The 25,208-nt window shown below is 46.2% G+C and overlaps 1 protein-coding gene across 11 annotated transcripts in view; it reads right to left on the reverse strand.

Annotated features, from left to right (window-relative positions):
• Positions 1-25,208, reverse strand: part of MAP7D3 (MAP7 domain containing 3) — a 120,947-nt gene that overhangs the window by 56,056 nt on the left and 39,683 nt on the right. For 6 of the 11 annotated variants that reach the window (XM_069746997.1, XM_069746992.1, XM_069746989.1 and 3 more), the window contains 3 exons: positions 23,746-23,841; positions 13,857-13,955; positions 5,689-5,784 (listed from right to left, as the gene is read on the reverse strand). In XM_069746997.1, coding sequence (XP_069603098.1) covers positions 5,689-5,784; positions 13,857-13,955; positions 23,746-23,841 — 291 coding nt within the window. The remainder of the gene's footprint in view (positions 1-5,688; positions 5,785-13,856; positions 13,956-23,745; positions 23,842-25,208) is intronic. The other 5 variants (XM_069746996.1, XM_069746994.1, XM_069746993.1 and 2 more) reach the window with 1 other exon arrangement.

Genomic DNA, 25,208 nt, shown 5'->3' on the forward strand with positions numbered 1-25,208 from the left:
CCCAGGAGACAGCTGTTGCTCTAGTAGAATGGGCTGTGAGCTTTTCTGGTGGTGGAAGGCCTTGAATTTGATAAGCCTCCAGGATTGCTCTTTTGATCCAATTTGCAATTGTGGATCTGGAAGTCTTCTTTCCCTTATTCTGGCCGAGAAGATGAATAAACAGATTCTGATCTTTTCTAATCTTCTCTGATGCATGAAGATAATAGAGTACCATTCTTCGAACATCCAAAGTATGGAAATGTTCCTCTTCCTCATTCTTTGGTTCTTGATAGAACGACGGAAGAATTATCTCCTGCGATTTGTGGAAATCAGAGACGACCTTTGGGAGAAAGGATGGGTCTAATCGCAGGATAAGCCTGTCCTGAAGAATCTTCATGTAGGGCTCATTGATTGACAGGGCTTGTAGTTCACCAACTCTTCTGGCTGTTGTTATAGCCACCAGGAAGGTGGTCTTCCAGGCAAGTCTATCCATACTTATGGATGACAAGGGCTCAAACGGTGGCAGTGTAAGTCCTTTCAGGACTATATTCAAGTCTCAGGATGGAACTATATTTATGGGTCTTGGAGATATGCGGGATGCTGCCGTCATGAATCTTCTCACCCATCTATGGTCAGCTAAAGACTGGTCAAAATAAGAGCTTAAGGCTGCCACTTGTACCTTGAGGGTGCTGGGTCTGAGACCCTTTTCCAGCCCATCTTGTAGGAAATCCAGGATCCTGGCTAGGTTCGGTCTGTCTGGGTTAGGTTGTTCAGGAGCACACCATGTGATAAAAGTCTTCCAGATTTTTTGGTAGATAGAATTAGTGACTGTTTTACGGCTTTTTTGTAGTGTTTTAATTAGTCTCTTTGACAGCCCTCTGGTTCTCAGAATTGAGAATTCAGAAGCCAGGCATTTAGGTGTAACCTCTCGGGATCTGGATGGAGTATTGGCCCCTGGTAGAGAAGGTCTTTGACTGGTGGAAGTGCTATTGGTCCATCTATTTTTAGGCTGATGAGGGCCCCGAACCAACCTCTTTTGGGCCAAAGTGGAGCCACTAAGATCACCTTGAGTTTTTCTGCCCTTATCTTCTTCAGGACTCTTGGTAGGATTGGCAATGGCGGGAAAGCATATGCTAGTGAGAATGTCCATGGCTGGACCAACGCGTCCACAGCTAACCCCGGGTTCATCGGATCTAGCGAGAAGAACTGGTCTACCTTTGCGTTCTGACTGTTCGCGAACAAGTCCACTTCTGGTTGTCCCCATCTTTTGACCAGTATCTGAAAGACTTCTGGGTTTAGGCTCCATTCTCCAGGATGGACCTCTGTTCTGCTCAGGAAGTTGGCTTGTACGTTTATCTCTCCTTTTATATGTAGGGCGGATATGGAGAGAACATGTTCTTCGGCCCACGAAAATATTCTCGCTGATATTCTTTTTAGATCTTCGTGTCTTGTACTTCCCTGATGGCGAAGGTGGGCAACTGTTGTCTGAGTATATTTTTATGTGGGAATTTTGTACAAGAGTTACTGCCGCTTTGAGAACTTCTTCTACTGCTTTTAGCTCTTTGAAATTTGAGGATTGCTGTGCTATTTCGGTTGACTAGAATCCCTGGAATATGTGTTGGTCTACCGAAGCTCCCCAACCTTTTCCGCTGGCATCTACTGTTATGGTCACTGCTGGGACCTGCAACCAGGGAACTCCTCTTATTAAGTTCTCTTTTTGTAGCCACCATGTCAATGAAGACTTTACATGTGGTGGTATCCGGATCTTTTTGTCTAGAGAACCTGGGGATCCGTCCCAGCTTGATAGAATATGGGTCTGAAGTATCCTGGTGTGGGCTTGTGCCCATGCCACCATCTGGATGCAAGATGTCATGGTTCCTAGAACCGACATGGCCCATCTTAGAGATACTCTCTTCTTGTCCGGCAACAGTCTTATCTTTGATGTAAGCAGGGAACGCTTTTGTTCGGGCAAGAAAGATGTTTGGTTGTGGGAATCTAATAAGACCCCTAAAAAGATCTTCGTTGTGGACGGAACCATATCCGATTTTTTGGGGTTTACCACCCATCCCAGGGATGACAGGATCTGGACTGTTGTTTGAAGATGTTCCTGTAGAACTGGAACCGTGGGAGCCACTACCAAGAGGTCGTCGAGGTATGGGATTATGCATATCTGCCGACTTCTGATGTAGGCCATGACCTTTGTGAAGATCCTTGGAGCTGACGAAAGTCCGAATGGGAGGACATTGAACTGGAAGTGGTCTATAGCCTCTCCTCTGGTGACCGCAAACCTTAGAAATTTTCGATAGGTCGGATGGACTGGGACGTGATAATATGCGTCCTGTAAGTCGATGGTTGCCATGACGAAGTCTTGCCCTATTAAGGGTACTGTCGATCTCACGGACTCCATTCTGAATCTTCTGTAGGTTACATATTGATTCAGAGGTTTTAAATGGATTATCATCCGATGGGTTCCGTTTGGTTTTCTTATCAGAAATAGGCTGGAATAATGACCTTTGTTTCTTTCGTCTTCTGGGACTATGGAGATCACATTGCTGAATAAGAGATCTTCTATCCCAGTTATCAGAGTGGACTGCAGCTTCGGTGTTGATAACGTTGTCGTTTTCATTCTTTTTTGGGGATATGATGTAAACTCTATTTTCATCCCCTCTTTGACCAATCTTAAGGTCCACTGATCCACACCAATCTCTTGCCAGACTAGGAGGAAGTTCGAAATTCGACCCCCCACTATGACGGCGTCATTGCTTTCTCTGGTTTTGGGGTTGGGAAAGAAAAAGATTCCTGTCTTTCCCTCCTTTTGGATAACTCCAGCGACCTGTCTTACCCTTTCCTCTGTATTGAGGAGTATGCTCTTGCTGAGCGCGGAAGGGTCTTTTCCTAGGGTTTCTAGGTTCTGGTAAGGTCTTTTTCTTGTCTGAAGCCTTCTCCAAAAGATCATCCAAGGCTGGTCCAAACATATACTTTCCTTTGAAAGGAATAGAACACAGCCTCATCTTGGAAGTCATATCACCAGACCAGGATCTTAGCCAAAGTGCACGCCTTACTGAGTTTGACAGTGCAGATGATCTCGCCGTCACTCTCACGGATTCTGCGGAAGCATCTGCTAAAAAGCCTGTTGCTTTCTGGAAGATAGGCAAGGAGGCCAGAATATCTTCTCTCAGAGTACCTGAGGACAAGTGCTCCTCTAGCTGTCCCAGCCAGCGATGCATCGATCTAGCCACGCAAGTGGATACTGAATTGATGTTCAGTAAGGACGCTGATGTTTCCCACGACTTTCTTAGTAGTCCATCCATTTTACGTTCCAGAGGGTCTCTCAGTTGGGAGGCATCCTCGAATGGTAGCGTGGTCTTTTTGGCCACTCGGCAATCTGGACGTCCACTTTTGGAACTTCTGACCAGCATGACACTGTCTCGGCATCTACAGGAAATCGGTCTTTGATTTCCGCTGGAGTAGTCAGCTTCTTTTCTGGGGATTCCCACTCCTCCAGAACTAAATCCCGGATATTCTAGTGAATAGGAAACACCTGACGCTTCCTAGAACGAAGTCCCCCAAACATCTCTTCTTGTACTGACTGGGCCGCCTTCTCTTCCTCAATCTCCATAGTTTTCCTTACAGCCGTGAGGAGTTCTTCTATATCAGATGAAGAGAAGTAGTATCTCTCTTGCTGGACGGTCTCAGAGTCCAGGGACAATTCACCCTCCTCTGGGGGTTCGTCTGACGTCTCTCCCTGAGAGTCCTCCTGCTCTTCCTCCTGTGGATTAAGTTTCCTTTTCTTAAGGTACCGTCACATTTTAGCGACGCTGCAGCGATACCGACAACGATCCGGGTCGCTGTTTGGTCGCTGGAGAGCTGTCACACAGACAGCTCTCCAGCGACCAACGATCAGGGGAAAGACTTCGGCATCGTTGAAACTGTCTTCAACGATGCCGAAGTCCCCGGGTAACCAGGGTAAACATCGGGTTACTAAGCGCAGGGCCGCGCTTAGTAACCCGATGTGTACCCTGGTTACCATCGTTAAAGTAAAAAAAAAACAAACGCTACATACTTACCTACCGCTGTCTGTCCCCGGCGCTGGGCTTCTCTGCTCTGGCTGTGAGCACAGCGGCCGGAAAGCAGAGCACAGCGGTGACGTCACCGCTCTGCTTTCCGGCCGCTGTGCTCACAGCCAGAGCAGAGAAGCCCAGCGCCGGGGACAGACAGCGGTAGGTAAGTATGTAGCGTTTGTTTTTTTTACTTTAACGATGGTAACCAGGGTAAACATCGGGTTACTAAGCGCGGTCCTGCGCTTAGTAACCCGATGTTTACCCTGGTTACCAGCTAAGACATCGCTGAATCGGCATCACACACGCCGATTCAGCGATGTCAGCGGGACCTCAACGATCAAAAAATGGCCCAGGCCATTCCGACACGACCAGCGATCTCACAGCAGGGGCCTGATCGCTGCTACGTGTCACACATAGCGAGATCGCTACTGAGATCGCTGTTGCGTCACAAAACTTGTGACTCAGCAGTGATCTCGCTATGTGTGACGGGGCCTTTAGCCTCAGGAGGGGCACTAGGAGATGGTGTAGGCTGGTAAAGAGTGGCCAGAGATGTTTTAATCTCCTGCTGGATTAAGGTTTTAATCTCCTCTATCAGGGACGGCTGTTCCTCCCTGATAATTTTGTCTGTGCATTCTTTACACAATGATTTCTTATATGAAGAGGACAGCTTCTTCATACAAACTGCGCATTTGCGGGTAGTTTTTGTTTTGCTTCCTGATGTGGGTTCCTTGTCCCCCTAAAAAGGAAGGGGAGAAGGAATCATAAGACTACAACCCACATCAGGGACTGGACACCCGGGGCCAGACTACTCACTGGGGCCGGGATGGTGCTGTGTTCTGCAGGTGCAGAGCGCGAGGAAGCAGACATCTCCATAGTCTTCACCACACAGTGGTCCTACCTGCGATGTCTTCCTGTCCAGGGCCTGAATATATAGGCGACCGGACCGCAGCACCTGTCCTCCTGGATGAGGACCTCCTCCTCCGGTGTCCGGAAGTACGTGGGGGGGGAGAACGCCGACGTATTCCATGCTGTCTGCCTAGCGTTCCGACTGGAACACACAAGGAACTTCCTGTTCAGAGAAGCCGGCCGGCGTCTGACGTCATATCCGGCCGCCGGCTTCAGACCGGAAGTACTCACGCGCGCGCGGAGGAGGAGAAGGGCTGGAGAGCTCAGAGAGGCCTCCAGCCGAAGAACGCCCCAGACCTTACCCGCAGGTGCGGAATGGTGGCGAAAGAAGTCCCGAGTCGGAGGAGACGGGAGCAGCGACGGGGAATGGACGTAAGTCTGATCCCAGCTGCCCGGCTAGATTATTCTATTCCCCCCGGTGACCACTGCCGGCACAGTGCACCTGGAATGACCTCTTCATCCCTAGTAGGGACAGGAAAGAACACTGAAGGGGAGGATGAGGGAGGGGTTATTTAACCTCTTGTCATTTCCTGTCCCTATTAGGAAAGGGGTAACATCCTCCAGGTGTGCTGTCGTGGGGGGTTACTAGAGAAAACACATTTACAGCAAAAAAAAATCAAGTGTGAATGCGCACTGAAATGAGCCATTGCTCTATGGTCAGACGTATCCGATACATTGTGTATCGCGGCTTGGAGCTATGGCATCATACACTACAGCATATAAAAGCAGAGGGAACAGACACCTGTGTTTTCGTCCTTTTTCATGCCCTCTAGATGTGCGGGTGACGTTTTACTAGTCAGTCTACTGAGGGAAGAGCTTCTCTTGTAGCCCAGGACGCCTAAAGGTCAAACCAACAAAACGTAGCTGATCATAATGAAGCATCAAAACACAAGAATGAGCAATTCATACGTAATTCTAAGCGGCGTCCCACTGTGTCGCTGCCTCCTGATGACATTTTCATAAAAGAACATTTACAAAAGTAAAAAAAGATCACAGGAAGCAAATAACAGTTATAAATTCTAATACTGAGGGTATGTCCTATGTCAGTAAGAGGCCATGAGCAGTAATACCGCAGTGTCTACAGACTGGTATACTCAGCACTGTGCAGCAATGAGAGGCCATGACCAGTAATACCACAGTGCCTACAGACTGGTATACACAGCACTGTGCAGCAATTAGAGGCTATGACCAGTAATACCGCAGTGTCTACAGACTGGTATACACAGCACTGTGCAGCAATTAGAGGCCATGACCAGTAATACCGCAGTGTCTACAGACTGGTATACACAGCACTGTGCAGCAATTAGAGGCCATGACCAGTAATACCGCAGTGTCTACAGACTGGTATACTCAGCACTGTGCAGCAATTAGAGGCCATGACCAGTAATACCGCAGTGCCTACAGACTGGTATACACAGCACTGTGCAGCAATTAGAGGCCATGACCAGTAATACCGCAGTGTCTACAGACTGGTATACTCAGCACTGTGCAGCAATTAGAGGCCATGACCAGTAATACCGCAGTGTCTACAGACTGGTATACTCAGCACTGTGCAGCAATTAGAGGCCATGAGCAGTAATACCGCAGTGTCTACAGACTAGTATACACAGCACTGTGCAGCAATTAGAGGCCATGACCAGTAATACCGCAGTGCCTACAGACTGGTATACACAGCACTGTGCAGCAATTAGAGGCCATGACCAGTAATACCGCAGTGTCTACAGACTGGTATACACAGCACTGCAGCAATTAGAGGCCATGACCAGTAATACCGCAGTGTCTACAGACTGGTATACTCAGCACTGTGCAGCAATTAGAGGCCATGACCAGTAATACCGCAGTGCCTACAGACTGGTATACACAGCACTGCAGCAATTAGAGGCCATGAGCAGTAATACCGCAGTGTCTACAGACTGGTATACTCAGCACTGTGCAGCAATTAGAGGCCATGACCAGTAATACCGCAGTGTCTACAGACTGGTATACTCAGCACTGTGCAGCAATTAGAGGCCATGACCAGTAATACCGCAGTGTCTACAGACTGGTATACACAGCACTGTGCAGCAATTAGAGGCCATGACCAGTAATACCGCAGTGTCTACAGACTGGTATACACAGCACTGTGCAGCAATTAGAGGCCATGACCAGTAATACCGCAGTGTCTACAGACTGGTATACACAGCACTGTGCAGCAATTAAAGGCCATGAGCAGTAATACCGCAGTGCCTACAGACTGGTATACACAGCACTGCAGCAATTAGAGGCCATGACCAGTAATACCGCAGTGCCTACAGACTGGTATACACAGCACTGCAGCAATTAGAGGCTATGACCAGTAATACCGCAGTGCCTACAGACTGGTATACTCAGCACTGTGCAGCAATTAGAGGCCATGACCAGTAATACCACAGTGTCTACAGACTGGTATACACAGCACTGCAGCAATTAGAGGCCATGAGCAGTAATACCGCAGTGTCTACAGACTGGTATACTCAGCACTGTGCAGCAATTAGAGGCCATGACCAGTAATACCGCAGTGTCTACAGACTGGTATACTCAGCACTGTGCAGCAATTAGAGGCCATGACCAGTAATACCGCAGTGTCTACAGACTGGTATACACAGCACTGTGCAGCAATTAGAGGCCATGACCAGTAATACCGCAGTGTCTACAGACTGGTATACACAGCACTGTGCAGCAATTAAAGGCCATGAGCAGTAATACCGCAGTGCCTACAGACTGGTATACACAGCACTGCAGCAATTAGAGGCCATGACCAGTAATACCGCAGTGCCTACAGACTGGTATACACAGCACTGCAGCAATTAGAGGCCATGACCAGTAATACCGCAGTGCCTACAGACTGGTATACACACCACTGCAGCAATTAGAGGCCATGACCAGTAATACCGCAGTGTCTACAGACTGGTATACACAGCACTGTGCAGCAATTAGAGGCCATGACCAGTAATACCGCAGTGCCTACAGACTGGTATACTCAGCACTGTGCAGCAATTAGAGGCCATGACCAGTAATACCGCAGTGCCTACAGACTGGTATACTCAGCACTGTGCAGCAATTAGAGGCCATGACCAGTAATACCGCAGTGCCTACAGACTGGTATACACAGCACTGCAGCAATTAGAGGCTATGACCAGTAATACCGCAGTGCCTACAGACTGGTATACACACCACTGCAGCAATTAGAGGCCATGACCAGTAATACCGCAGTGTCTACAGACTGGTATACACAGCACTGCAGCAATTAGAGGCCATGAGCAGTAATACCGCAGTGTCTACAGACTGGTATACTCAGCACTGTGCAGCAATTAGAGGCCATGACCAGTAATACCGCAGTGTCTACAGACTGGTATACTCAGCACTGTGCAGCAATTAGAGGCCATGACCAGTAATACCGCAGTGTCTACAGACTGGTATACACAGCACTGTGCAGCAATTAGAGGCCATGACCAGTAATACCGCAGTGTCTACAGACTGGTATACTCAGCACTGTGCAGCAATTAGAGGCCATGACCAGTAATACCGCAGTGTCTACAGACTGGTATACACAGCACTGTGCAGCAATTAGAGGCCATGACCAGTAATACCGCAGTGCCTACAGACTGGTATACTCAGCACTGTGCAGCAATTAGAGGCCATGACCAGTAATACCGCAGTGCCTACAGACTGGTATACACACCACTGCAGCAATTAGAGGCCATGAGCAGTAATACCGCAGTGTCTACAGACTGGTATACACAGCACTGTGCAGCAATTAGAGGCTATGACCAGTAATACCGCAGTGTCTACAGACTGGTATACACAGCACTGTGCAGCAATTAGAGGCCATGACCAGTAATACCGCAGTGTCTACAGACTGGTATACTCAGCACTGTGCAGCAATTAGAGGCTATGACCAGTAATACCGCAGTGTCTACAGACTGGTATACACAGCACTGCAGCAATTAGAGGCCATGACCAGTAATACCGCAGTGTCTACAGACTGGTATACACAGCACTGTGCAGCAATTAGAGGCCATGACCAGTAATACCGCAGTGTCTACAGACTGGTATACACAGCACTGCAGCAATTAGAGGCCATGACCAGTAATACCGCAGTGTCTACAGACTAGTATACACAGCACTGTGCAGCAATTAGAGGCCATGACCAGTAATACCGCAGTGTCTACAGACTGGTATACTCAGCACTGTGCAGCAATTAGAGGCCATGACCAGTAATACCGCAGTGTCTACAGACTGGTATACTCAGCACTGTGCAGCAATTAGAGGCCATGACCAGTAATACCGCAGTGTCTACAGACTGGTATACTCAGCACTGTGCAGCAATTAGAGGCCATGACCAGTAATACCGCAGTGTCTACAGACTGGTATACACAGCACTGTGCAGCAATTAGAGGCCATGACCAGTAATACCGCAGTGTCTACAGACTGGTATACACAGCACTGTGCAGCAATTAAAGGCCATGAGCAGTAATACCGCAGTGCCTACAGACTGGTATACACAGCACTGCAGCAATTAGAGGCCATGACCAGTAATACCGCAGTGCCTACAGACTGGTATACACAGCACTGCAGCAATTAGAGGCTATGACCAGTAATACCGCAGTGCCTACAGACTGGTATACACACCACTGCAGCAATTAGAGGCCATGACCAGTAATACCGCAGTGTCTACAGACTGGTATACACAGCACTGTGCAGCAATTAGAGGCCATGACCAGTAATACCGCAGTGCCTACAGACTGGTATACTCAGCACTGTGCAGCAATTAGAGGCCATGACCAGTAATACCGCAGTGCCTACAGACTGGTATACACAGCACTGCAGCAATTAGAGGCCATGAGCAGTAATACCGCAGTGTCTACAGACTGGTATACACAGCACTGTGCAGCAATTAGAGGCTATGACCAGTAATACCGCAGTGTCTACAGACTGGTATACACAGCACTGTGCAGCAATTAGAGGCCATGACCAGTAATACCGCAGTGTCTACAGACTGGTATACACAGCACTGTGCAGCAATTAGAGGCCATGACCAGTAATACCGCAGTGTCTACAGACTGGTATACACAGCACTGTGCAGCAATTAGAGGCCATGACCAGTAATACCGCAGTGTCTACAGACTAGTATACACAGCACTGTGCAGCAATTAGAGGCCATGACCAGTAATACCGCAGTGTCTACAGACTGGTATACACAGCACTGCAGCAATTAGAGGCCATGAGCAGTAATACCGCAGTGTCTACAGACTGGTATACACAGCACTGCAGCAATTAGAGGCCATGACCAGTAATACCGCAGTGTCTACAGACTGGTATACTCAGCACTGTGCAGCAATTAGAGGCCATGACCAGTAATACCGCAGTGCCTACAGACTGGTATACACAGCACTGCAGCAATTAGAGGCCATGAGCAGTAATACCGCAGTGTCTACAGACTGGTATACTCAGCACTGTGCAGCAATTAGAGGCCATGACCAGTAATACCGCAGTGTCTACAGACTGGTATACTCAGCACTGTGCAGCAATTAGAGGCCATGACCAGTAATACCGCAGTGTCTACAGACTGGTATACACAGCACTGTGCAGCAATTAAAGGCCATGAGCAGTAATACCGCAGTGTCTACAGACTGGTATACACAGCACTGCAGCAATTAGAGGCCATGAGCAGTAATACCGCAGTGTCTACAGACTGGTATACACAGCACTGCAGCAATTAGAGGCCATGACCAGTAATACCGCAGTGTCTACAGACTGGTATACACAGCACTGTGCAGCAATTAGAGGCCATGACCAGTAATACCGCAGTGCCTACAGACTGGTATACACAGCACTGCAGCAATTAGAGGCCATGACCAGTAATACCGCAGTGCCTACAGACTGGTATACACAGCACTGCAGCAATTAGAGGCTATGACCAGTAATACCGCAGTGCCTACAGACTGGTATACACACCACTGCAGCAATTAGAGGCCATGACCAGTAATACCGCAGTGCCTACAGACTGGTATACACAGCACTGTGCAGCAATTAGAGGCTATGACCAGTAATACCGCAGTGTCTACAGACTGGTATACACAGCACTGTGCAGCAATTAGAGGCCATGACCAGTAATACCGCAGTGTCTACAGACTGGTATACTCAGCACTGTGCAGCAGTTAGAGGCCATGACCAGTAATACCGCAGTGCCTACAGACTGGTATACTCAGCACTGTGCAGCAATTAGAGGCCATGACCAGTAATACCGCAGTGCCTACAGACTGGTATACTCAGCACTGTGCAGCAATTAGAGGCCATGACCAGTAATACCGCAGTGCCTACAGACTGGTATACACAGCACTGTGCAGCAATTAGAGGCCATGACCAGTAATACCGCAGTGCCTACAGACTGGTATACACAGCACTGTGCAGCAATTAGAGGCCATGAGCAGTAATACCGCAGTGTCTACAGACTGGTATACACAGCACTGTGCAGCAATTAGAGGCTATGACCAGTAATACCGCAGTGCCTACAGACTGGTATACACAGCACTGTGCAGCAATTAGAGGCCATGACCAGTAATACCGCAGTGCCTACAGACTGGTATACACAGCACTGTGCAGCAATTAGAGGCCATGACCAGTAATACCGCAGTGTCTACAGACTGGTATACACACCACTGCAGCAATTAGAGGCCATGACCAGTAATACCGCAGTGCCTACAGACTGGTATACACAGCACTGTGCAGCAATTAGAGGCCATGACCAGTAATACCGCAGTGCCTACAGACTGGTATACACAGCACTGTGCAGCAATTAGAAGCCATGAGCAGTAATACCGCAGTGCCTACAGACTGGTATACACAGCACTGCAGCAATTAGAGGCCATGACCAGTAATACCGCAGTGTCTACAGACTGGTATACTCAGCACTGTGCAGCAATTAGAGGCCATGACCAGTAATACCGCAGTGCCTACAGACTGGTATACACAGCACTGTGCAGCAATTAGAAGCCATGAGCAGTAATACCGCAGTGCCTACAGACTGGTATACACAGCACTGTGCAGCAATTAGAGGCCATGACCAGTAATACCGCAGTGTCTACAGACTGGTATACACAGCACTGTGCAGCAATTAGAGGCCATGACCAGTAATACCACAGTGCCTACAGACTGGTATACTCAGCACTGTGCAGCAATTAGAGGCCATGACCAGTAATACCGCAGTGCCTACAGACTGGTATACACAGCACTGTGCAGCAATTAGAGGCCATGACCAGTAATACCGCAGTGCCTACAGACTGGTATACACAGCACTGCAGCAATTAGAGGCCATGACCAGTAATACCGCAGTGTCTACAGACTGGTATACACAGCACTGTGCAGCAATTAGAGGCCATGACCAGTAATACCGCAGTGCCTACAGACTGGTATACACAGCACTGTGCAACAATTAGAAGCCATGACCAGTAATACTGCAGTGCATACAGACTGGTATACTCAGCACTGTGCAGCAATTAGAGGCCATGACCAGTAATACCGCAGTTATTACAGACAGCACTGTGCATAAGAGAATATAGCAGAATACTACTTTCTTTAAGGCCGGGTTCACACTTGCGAGGGCAATGCGAGAAACTCGCGCATCAATACCTGGCACTGCCGCAGACACTTGGGACTGGATAGAAATACATGCAGCTGAAAGCTCCGGTCCTGAGTGCCAGCGGCAGTGCCAGGTATTGATGTGTGAGTTTCACGCATCGCCCTCGCAAGTGTGACCCCAGTCTTACAATGTAAGAAACAACTTAAAAATTCTGTTGACGCATATGGGCTCAACATGTATCAAAGGGACACTTTTTTGGCATATACTGGGTGCAATAGGGCCTATCGATGAGTAGGGTGTATTTGTCAGGAGTTTGTTGGCAGTCCAAAACCCTATCAAGTCCACAAGCTCAAGTGTTATCTGAGTATCTTGTTCGCGCTCGAATAATATGTATATAGTCCCTGCGGCTGTTCGACAGCCACCACACATTGAGGATTGCCTGTTGGTTAGGCAGCTGTCTAACAGCCATGAGCCATGCAGCTGCGGAGACTGGAACATACTGCTCGAACATGCCTGTGATACTCGGCTAATACCAGAGCATGCTCAGATAACACGATACCCGAGCACGGTCGCTCATCACTAGTTATCACTAGTGATGAGCGAGTATACCACTCGTGTGGTCTCCGAGTATTCATGACTGCTCGGAGATTTAGTTTTTGTCTAAGCAGCTGCATGATTTATGGCTGCTAGCCTGCTTAAATACATGTGGGGAATCCCTAGCAACCAGGCAACCCCCACATGTACTCAGCCTGGCTAGCAGCTGTAAATCATGCGGCCGCTTAGACAAAAACTAAATCTCCGAGCACTCACAAATACTTGGAGACCACACGCATGTGCTCGGGAAAACCCAAGCAACGAGTATACTCGCTCATCACTAGTTATCACCTATCTGCAAGACAGGTACATACTGATCAGCGAGTCTGACTGCTGGGACCACCACCGACTGGCAGACCAAGGAATTGTTATCCCTGATTGTTATCCTGATCCTGATCATTAGTGGCAGGTTGGATCTCCAACTACTGCTGCAGTCATTTCATTTGTGGCTGAGCGCACTGCTTGGCAGCCCCATAGGGAACAGATGGAGAGTTGGTTGAGCATGTCCACTGCTGCTCCATTGTAATGGGGATAAACAGTCCCTGTTCTGCCGATCCATGCAGGTCCCAATAGTCAAATACTAACCTATCTACAAGTTATCACCCTAAGGATGTGTGTTAACTTGTTTCCATCAGACAAATCCTATAAGTATTTATTTCTTTTTATTGTTCTATCAAAACAGTAGAGGAAAAAGAAAAGTGATTCACAAGCTGCACCTTTCTGCTCCTGGTTTGTGACCTTAGGCGAGGAGGGCCGTGGACTTAGAGGAGTTTTGTTACTCAGCCTGCTTAATGATGAACTCCTCTGCTTGGTACCTGTAAGATGTGCAATGTCAGCACCAACAAATAGAAGATCCAAACAATCTCCAAATACAGTCACATTATTAGGGAGAAAAAAAGAGAGAAAAAACAAGTCAAAACTGCCAATGGTACTGTAATTATAAAGACATAATAATAACGAGTTGGATCAGTGACGATTATCAGGACATTGTCACAGTAACAAATATACAAAGGCTTCCAGTTAGTAACCCCAGGACCGACATTTGTAACACATAATAATTACATACTAATCACTGGTAATACAATATGTTCTAGTTTACTGCCAGAAAGTACAACTCTGGTGTTTCAGTGCTAGAACCAAACTACTGAACATCTTCTACCACATATTTATACACAGCAGGTGAAATAAGTATTAAACACGTCAACCTGTTTTCTAAGTAAATATATTTCTGAAGGTGCTATTGACATGAAATTCTCACCAGATGTCAGTAACAACCCATCCAATCCACACAGGAAAAGAAATCAAACCATAGATGTCCATAAATGAAGTTATGTGTAATAATGAGAAATGGAGAAATGACACAGGGAACACTACTGAATACATGAAGATGTGAAAAAAGCCATGGAAAGTCATGACACTAGCTGACATTATCAGCAATTAGAAAGCAATCCTGCCACTTAGCGAAAAATATCAGCTGATTCAACTGAATGCCTATAAAAAGGTGTCGCATTACCAATGTGCAACACAGAAAACATCTCATGATGAGTAAAACCAAAGAGCTGTCTCAAGACCTTCTCAACCTTATTGTTGCAAAACATACCAATGGAATTGGTTACAGAAGAATTTCTAAACTACTGAAGGATCCAGTGAGCACGGAAGCAGAAAGAACTCTCTGACCTTTCCCGGCGCCTACGCACTGCAGTACTTTGCTCTGCCCTCAACAGGGCAGACAAAGTATGCCTGCGCCGCAGCCGCGGCATGAAGACAAGACAAGGATGTCATCGTAAGAAGATCGGAGACACCGGACCCGGACTGCGACGCCCATCGGACCCGGACTGCAGCGGGACTGCCCTTGGGTGAGTATAATATAACCTTTATTTCTCATCTTTCAGGTTACATCGGGGGCTTATCCACAGCACTACAGAATGCTGTAGATAAGCCCCTGATGCCGGTGGCCGCAGCTCATATATGATTTTGGGGGGTAACAGGTTCCCTCTAACTATAAACTGGCACAACAAGGTACTCCCTGCAAGACTTCAGACAGAGAAATGAAAATTATCAGAAGAGTTGTCCAAGAGCCAAGGACCACCTGTGGAGAGCTATGGAAAACCAAGAATTAGCAGGTACAATTATTTAAGAGAAAACAATAAATAACCTCCATGGCCTGTATGCACGCTCACCACGCAAGACTCCATTGCTGAACATAAAGCAAGTTCAGTAGCGTTTACAGTTTGCTCAACAACATTTAGACAAGCCTGTGAAATACTGGGAGAATATTGTCTGGTGAGATGAGACCAACATTGAACTCTTTGGAAGCCATAATACACACCACGTTTGGAGGTCAAACGACCCTGTATATCACCCCCAAAACACCATACCAACAGAGAAGTTTGGAGGTGGGAACATCATGGTGTGGGGCTGTTTTCCAGCATGCGGCACTGGCAAACTTCATATAACTGAAGGAAGGATAAATGGACGAATGTACAGAGACATTCTTGATAAAAATCTGTTGACATCTACCAGGATGATGAAGCTGAAACAAGAGTGGACATTTCAGCAAGACAATAATTCAAAACACACAGCCAAGGAAACTCTCAATTGGTTTCTTGAAAAAAATAAGGCTGCTAGAAAGGCCAAGCTGATCACTGGACCTGAATCCAATAAAAAATGTATGGAAGGAACTCAGAGTTCACAGAAAGAGCTCACAGGAACTTCAGGATTTGAAAAGTGTTTGTGTGGAAGAATAATAATAATAATAATAATTTTTATTTATATAGCGCCAACATATTCCGCAGCGCTTTACAAATTATAGAGGGGACTTGTACAGACAATAGACATTACAGCATAACAGAAATACAGTTCAAAACAGATACCAGGAGGAGTGAGGGCCCTGCTCGCAAGCTTACAAACTATGAGGAAAAGGCGAGACACAAGAGGTGGATGGTAACAATTGCTTTAGTTATTCGGACCAGCTATAGTGTAAGGCTCAGGTGTTCATGTAAAGCTGCATGAACCAGTATGTAGCAGTACAGACACAGAGGGCTAATACTGCATAAAGTGTATGGGCCAAGATCACACCTGAGCAATGCATGCGACTAGTTTCTCCATACAGGAGGTGTCTTGAAGCTGTCATTACCGACAAAGGCTTTTGCATAAAGCATTAAATAATTTTTAGTAAGCGTGTTCAATACTTTTTCCCTGAGTCATTTCTCAGTGCACAAAACTTAATTTATGGATATATATGGTTTGATTTCTTTGCCTGAGTGGATTGGATGGGTTGTTATGGACATCTGGTGAGAATTTCATGTCAATAGCAGCTTTAGAAATAGGAAACAAAACAGAAACTGAAACCAAATGTGAAACTACAAAAGACTAGGAAAAAATAAAAAACCTACAAGAGAAAAAATGAGCAAAAATCCTGCTGTAACTAAGTAAAAAGCAAAAAGTGCATTTAAATTACAGAGTTTTTAGTAATACTGTTTTTGATCAAAAATAGCATAACAGCCATCCCACCACGTCAATCTAACTCTGATTGGGAAAGTCCTACACTGTCGAATATTAAAAAAATTGTGTTTTATGGCAGATGTGAAAATGCATTTATGTGCTGCATGTGTACCAACTTAAGTCAAGCTCAATTTTTGTGCTTTTTCTTTGTATTATTGCATTCTGTGCAAGCCGGGGTGTGGCCTCCCTTCTCTGAGCTGGAGATTAATAGAAAATACTTGGTGAGCAGCATGTCAGTCAACAACATATTAATGATCTAAGTACCAATCGTATACGACTGACTAGGACCATCACGGACAAACTGCATATTCATGAAGAACACAAATCTCAGAAAAAAACGCAGTCATAAGTCCCAATATATAGAAATGTACAAACTTTATTCAATTATAACAGGTGCACAGTAAAAAGTGGGAAAACCGGTTTTTACGTACCAGTAATAGGATTTTACGGAGCCACGACAGCACCCCTACGAGAGAGGGGATCCGCCCACCTTCCGGACAGGAACCTACAGGATTTAAAGGGGCGGTCCCCCTCACCACTCCAGTTTGTGTTTCAGAGTATAAGGGACACCGCCATTGAGTTAGTACATACACATATATACTTAAACATTACTAAATACCATCACCTTCTAAAGAGTGATTTTTTAACAAGCACACTTTCCCCAAAGGGTGCAGAAACCAGTGAATAACTACGGGGGGGAATGTGCGGGTGCTGTCGTGGCTCCGTAAAATCCTATTACCGGTACATAAAAACCGGTTTTCCTATCACCACGACAGCACCCCTACGAGAGATTTTCAAAGATCAATCACCTGGGAGGGACTACAGCACTAAGTACTGTAAGGCCAAAAACTAAATTGGCCTCTGAAGATAAATCAAGACGATAATGTCTATAAAAGGTGGAAGGAGATGACCAAGTTGCCGCCTTACATATTACGTCTATGGAGACATCCCCTCTTTCCGCCCAGGATGAGGCCATGGCTCGAGTGGAGTGGGCCCTGATGCCATCTGGTGGTGTCTGGCCTTTAGCAGTATAAGCAAGATATATGGCATCTCTTATCCATCTGGCGATAGACGCTTTAGTTACACTCGCCCCTTTCCTTGGATTCTGAAAGGAAACAAACAGAGCCCTACTCTGCCTCCATGGTTCTGTTTTGTGTAGGTACTCAAATAGAGTTCTTCTGACATCTAACATGTGATATTTCTGCTCGTCAGCTGAATTCGGAATGTCACAGAAAGATGGTAAAATTATTTCCTGACTTCTATGAAATTTGGAAGCTACTTTTGGTAGGTATGCTGGATCAGGTTTTAACACTACCCTGTCCTGAAAGACCATTAAATAAGGAGGATCTATCGACAAAGCTTGTAAGTCAATCACTCTCCTAGCAGAGGTCAGGGATACTAGGAAGGCTGTTTTTAAGGTTAAATTTTTTATGGAGACAGAATCTAATGGCTCAAAGGGGGGTTCTGTTAAGGCGTCTAAAACCAAATTTAAATCCCATGGTGGTAATCTAGGAATATACACTGGGTTACTACGTTCAGTAGCCCTGATAAATTGGGAAACCCATCTATTTCCCGCCACATCACTGTTATATAACGCTCCCAAAGCTGATACTTGGACTCTAAGGGTATTTACCACCAAGCCCAATTCTCGGCCTTTCTGTAAAAACTCCAGAATAGCCGGAATTGGGACCTTGCCAGAAAAGGGATTTTGGTAGAAGGCAAGGAACTTTTTCCAAGTTTTAGCATAAATTTTAGTGGTAACTTCTTTCCGGCTATTTAAAAGGGTAGATATGAGAGCCTCTGAAAACCCTCTTCTCCTCAATAACTCCCTCTCAAATTCCACGCCGTCAGATGCAGGGATTCCACATTGGGGTAACTGAATGGACCCTGAGAAAGAAGCTCCGGGCTGGTCGGCAGTACCCAGGGGTCGGACACAGACATTGCCCTGAGTAACGAGAACCATGCCCTCCTGGGCCAAAAGGGGGCAATCAGGATCACTCTCGCCCTCTTCTCCCTGATCTTCCTGAGGACTATCGGGATCAGACACATTGGGGGGAACGCGTAAGCCAGAGGGAAATCCCAGTGTATTTGAAGGGAGTCTATTATACAGGGCTTGTCCGCCACCCGAAGAGAAGCGAACTTCCTGGTCTGCCTGTTCTCTCTCGTTGCGAATAGATCGATAACGGGCAATCCCCACAGGTCTACTATCTGTCTGAACACCCGTCGATCTAGAACCCTTTCTCCCTGACGTAGAGAATGACGGCTGAGGTAATCTGCCTCTGTGTTGAGCTCTCCCCGAATGTGAACAGCTGATAGAGAGCGAAAGTGGGCTTCGGCTATTTCGAGTATGTCTGTGGCGGTGTTCATTAGGGATCTTGACCTTGTACCCCCTTGATGGTTGAGATACGCCACTACTGTTGTGTTGTCTGTCTGGACTCTTACATGTGAATCCTGCAGAGATGGAAGCAACCTGAGTAAAGCCTTCTTTACTGCCGTGAGCTCTTTCCAGTTTGAGGACTCTTGAGCCTCTAAGAGAGACCATTGCCCTTGAGTCCAGACATCTATGTGAGCTCCCCAACCTATTGGACTGGCATCGGTTGTGACCGTGTTGTCTGGTACTACACTCCAGCGTACTCCTTTCCCTAAATGTCTTCTGTTTAACCACCATCTCAGACTGTGTAGAGTGGCGGTGGACAGCCTGAGTCTTCCGCCTAATTGCCCTTGAAGACTCCTCTCTGTATCCAAGACTTGGGCCTGCAACACTCGAATGTGGAAATGAGCCCACTGGACGGCTGGTATGCAGGACGTTAGGGATCCCAGAAGGGACATAGCGTCTCTTAAAGTCAGATCTGGCTTCCTTGTTACCGTACTGACTTTGTGCACAATCCTCTGCTTTTTCTCCTCCGGAAGGAAACATTGTTGCTCTTCCGAATCCAGCAGAATACCTAGTAAAGTCTGAGTTGTTGATGGTTCGAGTCTTGACTTCTCCATATTGACTATCCAACCCAAGTCCTGTAAGGAAGATATTACATGATTTAGGCGAGTACTACACTGGCAAAAGGAATTCCCCACTACCAGGAAGTCATCCAAGTAGGGTATAATTTATGTATCCTGTTCCCTGACACAGGCCATTACTTCTGCCATGACTTTAGTAAACACCCTCGGTGCCATAGATAGACCAAAGGGCATTGCAGCAAACTGAAAGTGTCTGACCTGGTCGTTTAAGCGCACCGCCATTCTGAGGAATTGTTGATGATCCTGGTGAATGGGCAGATGGTAATACGCATCTTTTAAATCCAGGACTGTCATATAACATCTGGGAAAGAGAAGTTTAGTTGCCGTTTTAATAGATTCCATCTTAAAGGCATGATACTCTAGATGTTTGTTCAATCTCCGTAAGTTTATGATGGTTCGAAAGGATCCATCTGGCTTGGAGATTAAAAATAAAGGGGAATAGAACCCTTTCCCCTGTTGATGTTTTGGAACCTCCACTATGACTTTCTTCCGTCTTAACATTTGAACCTCTTTTTCAAGGGCCTTTTGTTGGTCTAAGGAATCAGGGGCAGTCAAGATATAAAATTCAGAAGGTCTTTCCCGGAACTCTAATTTTAACCCTGAATTAATTATACCTAGAACCCAATTGCTCGAAGTTATTTTGGCCCACTGAGCATAGAAGAATTTTAACCTGCCCCCTACTGGAAGATCTTTATTAACGATAATTTCTTCTTCTTCTTGAGGAAGATGATGAAGCATTAAAGTCCGAACCTTTCTTTTTTGGGTCTGATAGTTCCCAGTCTCGGTTGTGGTAAGGTCTTCGGTATTGGAAGCGTCTCCTGAAGGTATTCCTAAAGGTAGGATTGAAAGCTTTAGGAAAACCTTTCTTCCTATCCTCAGCCTTAGCTAGGATATCATCCAATACCGGGCCAAACAGGTACTCACCCCTACATGGTATTGTACATAGTTTAGCTTTCGCCTGGGCATCCCCTTTCCAGGTCTTAAGCCATAGGGCTCGGTGAGCAGCGTTTGAGAGACCTGCTGATCTTGCCGCCAATTTTAAAGAATCCACTGATGCGTCCGCTAAATACGCCACCCCTTCACGTATTTGCGAAAGGGAGTTCAGCATCTTGTCTCTGGGCACCTTGGACTTCAGCTGTTCTTCCAGTTGGGATATCCACACCATGACGGATCTAGCCGTACACGTGCTAGAGATAGCAGGTTTGAACGCCCCCGCAGTTGATTCCCATACTTTTCTCAAAAACATGTCCGCCTTCCTATCTGACGGATCTTTCAGAAGGCCCACGTCCTCCAGCGGCAAAGTACCGGCTTTAGACGTAGAAGCCACCGCTGCATCCACTTTCGGGACTTTCATCCACTCTGCCAGCTCATTATCTTCAAAGGGATACCTTCTTTTGGCTGATGACGAAAGGAAACCTTTATCCTGTTTATCCCATTCTCTCTTTATAAGAGTCTTAACCGTATCCACCACCGGAAACGCCTTACGACTCCTCTGGCACAAGCCCGCAAACATTATGTCCTGTGCGGACCTTGGTTCCTTGCTCTCTGCAACACCCATGGTAGCTCGGACTCCTTTAACTAACATGTCCATGTTGTCCACCGAGAAACAAGGCCTTCCCTCTTCATCTGAGGAGGATGGAGATGAAGATCGGGAACATTCCCCTTCTTGCAGGGACCGACTAGATCCTGGCGATATGTCCCTGCCCGACCTTTCCTGGCGGCTGCCTCTAAGGGAATAGCTAATTTCCTCCCTGATGACCGCTCTAAGGTCTGATGACCGAAGAGGAGCTTCCTCTTCTAAGGTCTGAGATATGCAAGCCTGACACAGCCTTTTGGTATAACTGTCAGGCATTGGAGTCATGCATAGAGCACATTGCTTGTGCTTAGATTCAGTGGTCTTTTTCCCCTAAAACAAAGCACAAATAACAGACCATATCAGCACCAGGTGTCTGATTTAACACTCACCATAAGGCTGATTCTGTGAATACCGGTTCTGGAGGAGTAGGATCCAAATGTGACGCTGGGGCACTCGCACGCTGCTGCCCCCGTACCACGCTGCTTCTCCTTGAGCGGCCGCTACCGCTCTTACTGCGCTGTTCCGTTCCCTCTTCATGAGGGTGCTCGGCGTCCCCTACTGAGGACATGGCTGCACGCATCATTCCATAGGCGCCGCTCTTTTACAGCACTCCTCCCCCGGCTTACCCCGGATGCGTACCAACTACTTCCGGGTTCACCAGCGCCGGTGTGGACACTGCACACCGCGCTCAACCGCGGACCAGGACGGCACTGCCCGACTCCTGGGACGCGCTCCTCCTGGCCAGACGAGGGGGGGGTCTGCACGCAGGACACCCCCGACGCTGCTTCCGAGCTCCCGATTCCGCCGTTCCTAGAAGATACCGCTCGGAGGCATGGAGGCCCGGGTAAGACCTGCAGGCTCCCGCCATCCGGACAGGAACCCAAACTGGAGTGATGAGGGGGACCGCCCCTTTAAATCCTGTAGGTTCCTGTCCGGAAGGTGGGCGGATCCCCTCTCTCGTAGGGGTGCTGTCGTGGCGATAGGAAAACCACCCGTGCCATCAACAGCACGCACAAATGGACAGGAGATAATGCACACTAACCCATGTAATGGATATCATAACCACATCAATACACAGCATGTATACAAATCAAAATAGACACATAACAGCGATCAAGTAGCAGTATCAGAGTATATACATACCGGTAGTACAAGGCGAGTACACGTGCGCATCAAGGACCCGTCCCCCCCATTGTATATATAGCTCCCCCAAGCTGGTGTTCTACTGGTTGGACCCAGTCCTGTTGTCTGCCCTTATTCACACCGACATACACTTAGGTAGGAAAAAAAGGATCATCCCCGCGCTGCCGCAAGAAGAATTGTAGAGGTTTCAACATGGTTTATTCTACGCGTTTAAGAGTTCAGATGACCCCTTCATCAGGACTTATATTGTCAATATTTGTGGTAAGTCCTGAGGAAGGGGTCACCTGAACCCTTAAACACGTAGAATAATCCACATTGAAACCTCTACAATTTTTGGAATTATTCTTGCGGCAGCGCGGTGATGATCCTTTTTTCCTACCCAAGTGTATGTTTCAATCAGGTCTTGCACTGACCTGTGGATCTGCAGCAGCCACCATTATTACATGTCCTACCTTCACTCTCACCAGGTGAGTAGTTCTCTTGGTGGGCAACTCTGTGTAACGATTGATAAGACCCTATTTGTGCTTTTGTGTCTCCCTCTTTTCTCTTATTCACACTGAGGTCAACAATGACACATGGTAAGGTTTTTATATTAGACAGTGTAGGACTGTCCCCATCAGAGTTACCTTGTTGTGGTGGGATGGCTTTTGTGCTATTTTTGATCACAAACAATAATACTAAGAACCCTGTGTTATTTAGATGCACTTTTTGCTTTTTACTTAGCTACAACAGGGTTTTTGCTCATTTTTTTCTCTTGTAGATTTTATATGTTTTATGGCACATGTGAACATGCGCTGTTGTCCTGCATGTGTACCAACTTAAGTCAAGCTCAATTTTTGTGTTTTTACATAAGACCAGTAGTATAAGGCTGAGCTTAAAGAACCTCTCACAACACCAGTAAATATATATATTTAGCAATATATCGAAAACATTTCTGGTTTGAGGTAGTATGTTAGACCCATAAACCAGATGAGTTAGGGCAGATAAAACAAAGAAATTATCTGACACTATGCGTTTCATTCTTGCAAGGTCTTAATATTTTATTCAGTTGCAAATTGGAAATTTCAGACCCCCCAACGATGCAGATATATACACTATTCGGGAATTATACTCCATGATCCGTCACCTAAATAAAAGTAACTGAACAAAATAGTAGAATACATCAACAATAGGAGAAATTAATTTTAGGAATCGAAAAGTCATACATTTTTATAACAATTTGTGACTAAACTCCTCAAGAGTATCAAGATGTGTTCTTGTTGTCATTAAAATAGGAACTTTTATTCTGAACTAATGTAAAATAATTATACCCATTGGACAACCCCCTAGGAATCGCCAACGCTTTATTGCCATCCAAACCAATGTACCTTTTTCAAGAGTGGCAGATGAAGAGGACAGACGCTTGTGGATGCTGCCGTCTGCCTGCTTAAGGTTCGATGTTGATGTGGAACGCATGTTTGCACCTATAAAAAAAAATAAATATATAAATAAATATATATATATATATATATATATATATATATATATATATATATATATATATATATATATATATATATATTTACGTATCTCAAATCTTTGATATCAAAGCAGCTTTTGTTAATCATGCCGGTGTTAGCCTTTTGTACAGTTAATGAGGATTCCCACCGATGGCCATATACTAGCAAATCAGAGGTTAGGGAAGCAAAGTTTGGTGCACATCCCATTAAGTTATATTTGACAATATGTTCGCCATAGAAAAAAAAACAACTATCAATAACAGGGTTCAGGCAGGCGTATTTCACAATCCGTATACAGACCGCAATGACCAGACTGACCGCTGCATGTGTGTCTATGAGGCTATAAGGTCGGGAGACCCACGGTCAGTCTGGGCATCGGGGGTCCGTACACGGATTGTGACATATACCTGTTTGAACCAGGCCTAAAAACAAAACATATCAGTAAATCTGTGGCTATAGCCCCTACTTCTGAGTTGGTTACAGATGGCCATTTTGTGTGAAAATCCTCTTTAATCCAAGGAGCAGACATTCATGGAATACGCAACGGTAAAAGCAGAAGCGTTCACTGGAGGATTTCTGACCCTTTGACCATCATTTTGCAAACCAATAAATCATTTCCTAAAGTGCAGCTGATGAATCTATTCTGCAGCCCCGAAAAGGTCAGATTTCTGTGCCGCACTGAATTCTGTCAGCAAAAATAGTTCTGCAGATGGTGAAATATGGAAGCAGCAAACCAAGCCCTGAGCATTGTCGTGTATGAGTGGGCAGTAGAGTGAATGAACACGCACACTTGGCATTAATTCCTCTGCTGACTCTGTCCCAGTCTACACAGCACAGCAAACAAGTGACCAACAGGAAATGGGAAGTGGACTCTTACTATTTCTTATCTAGTGGCCACTGAGATAATCATGCAAATGACAAGAAAATACAAATTAAAAAAAATATAAACTTTTTATAATCCACCTCCAAATTTACATAATAAGCCATTTTCTAATGATACATTCCAACTTAGGGAAAGTGACCGGCACAATGCTGTATTCTGACCAAGAAAGACTATTTTCTAAGAACTACTTTGTTTTTCTCAGCTCAGATTCAAAGAGGCTTTAAAGGGTTGGAAAACCTTGGCTTTTCTTCTAAAAATGGCCGCACACCTATCCACAGACTGTATGCGGTACAGCAGCTCATTTGCTTTTAATGCAGCGGAGATGTAATATCAGATGAAACATACAAAAAAGTCAGCCACTGTTTCCGAATAAACCACAGCCATTGACAAACTGAACTGGACAGCTTTGTCAAAACATTTTGGTACCAAGTGCCATTTTTGGTCACTA

Source organism: Ranitomeya imitator, chromosome 2 (assembly GCF_032444005.1).
Source record: "Ranitomeya imitator isolate aRanImi1 chromosome 2, aRanImi1.pri, whole genome shotgun sequence".
NCBI lineage: Eukaryota > Metazoa > Chordata > Amphibia > Anura > Dendrobatidae > Ranitomeya > Ranitomeya imitator.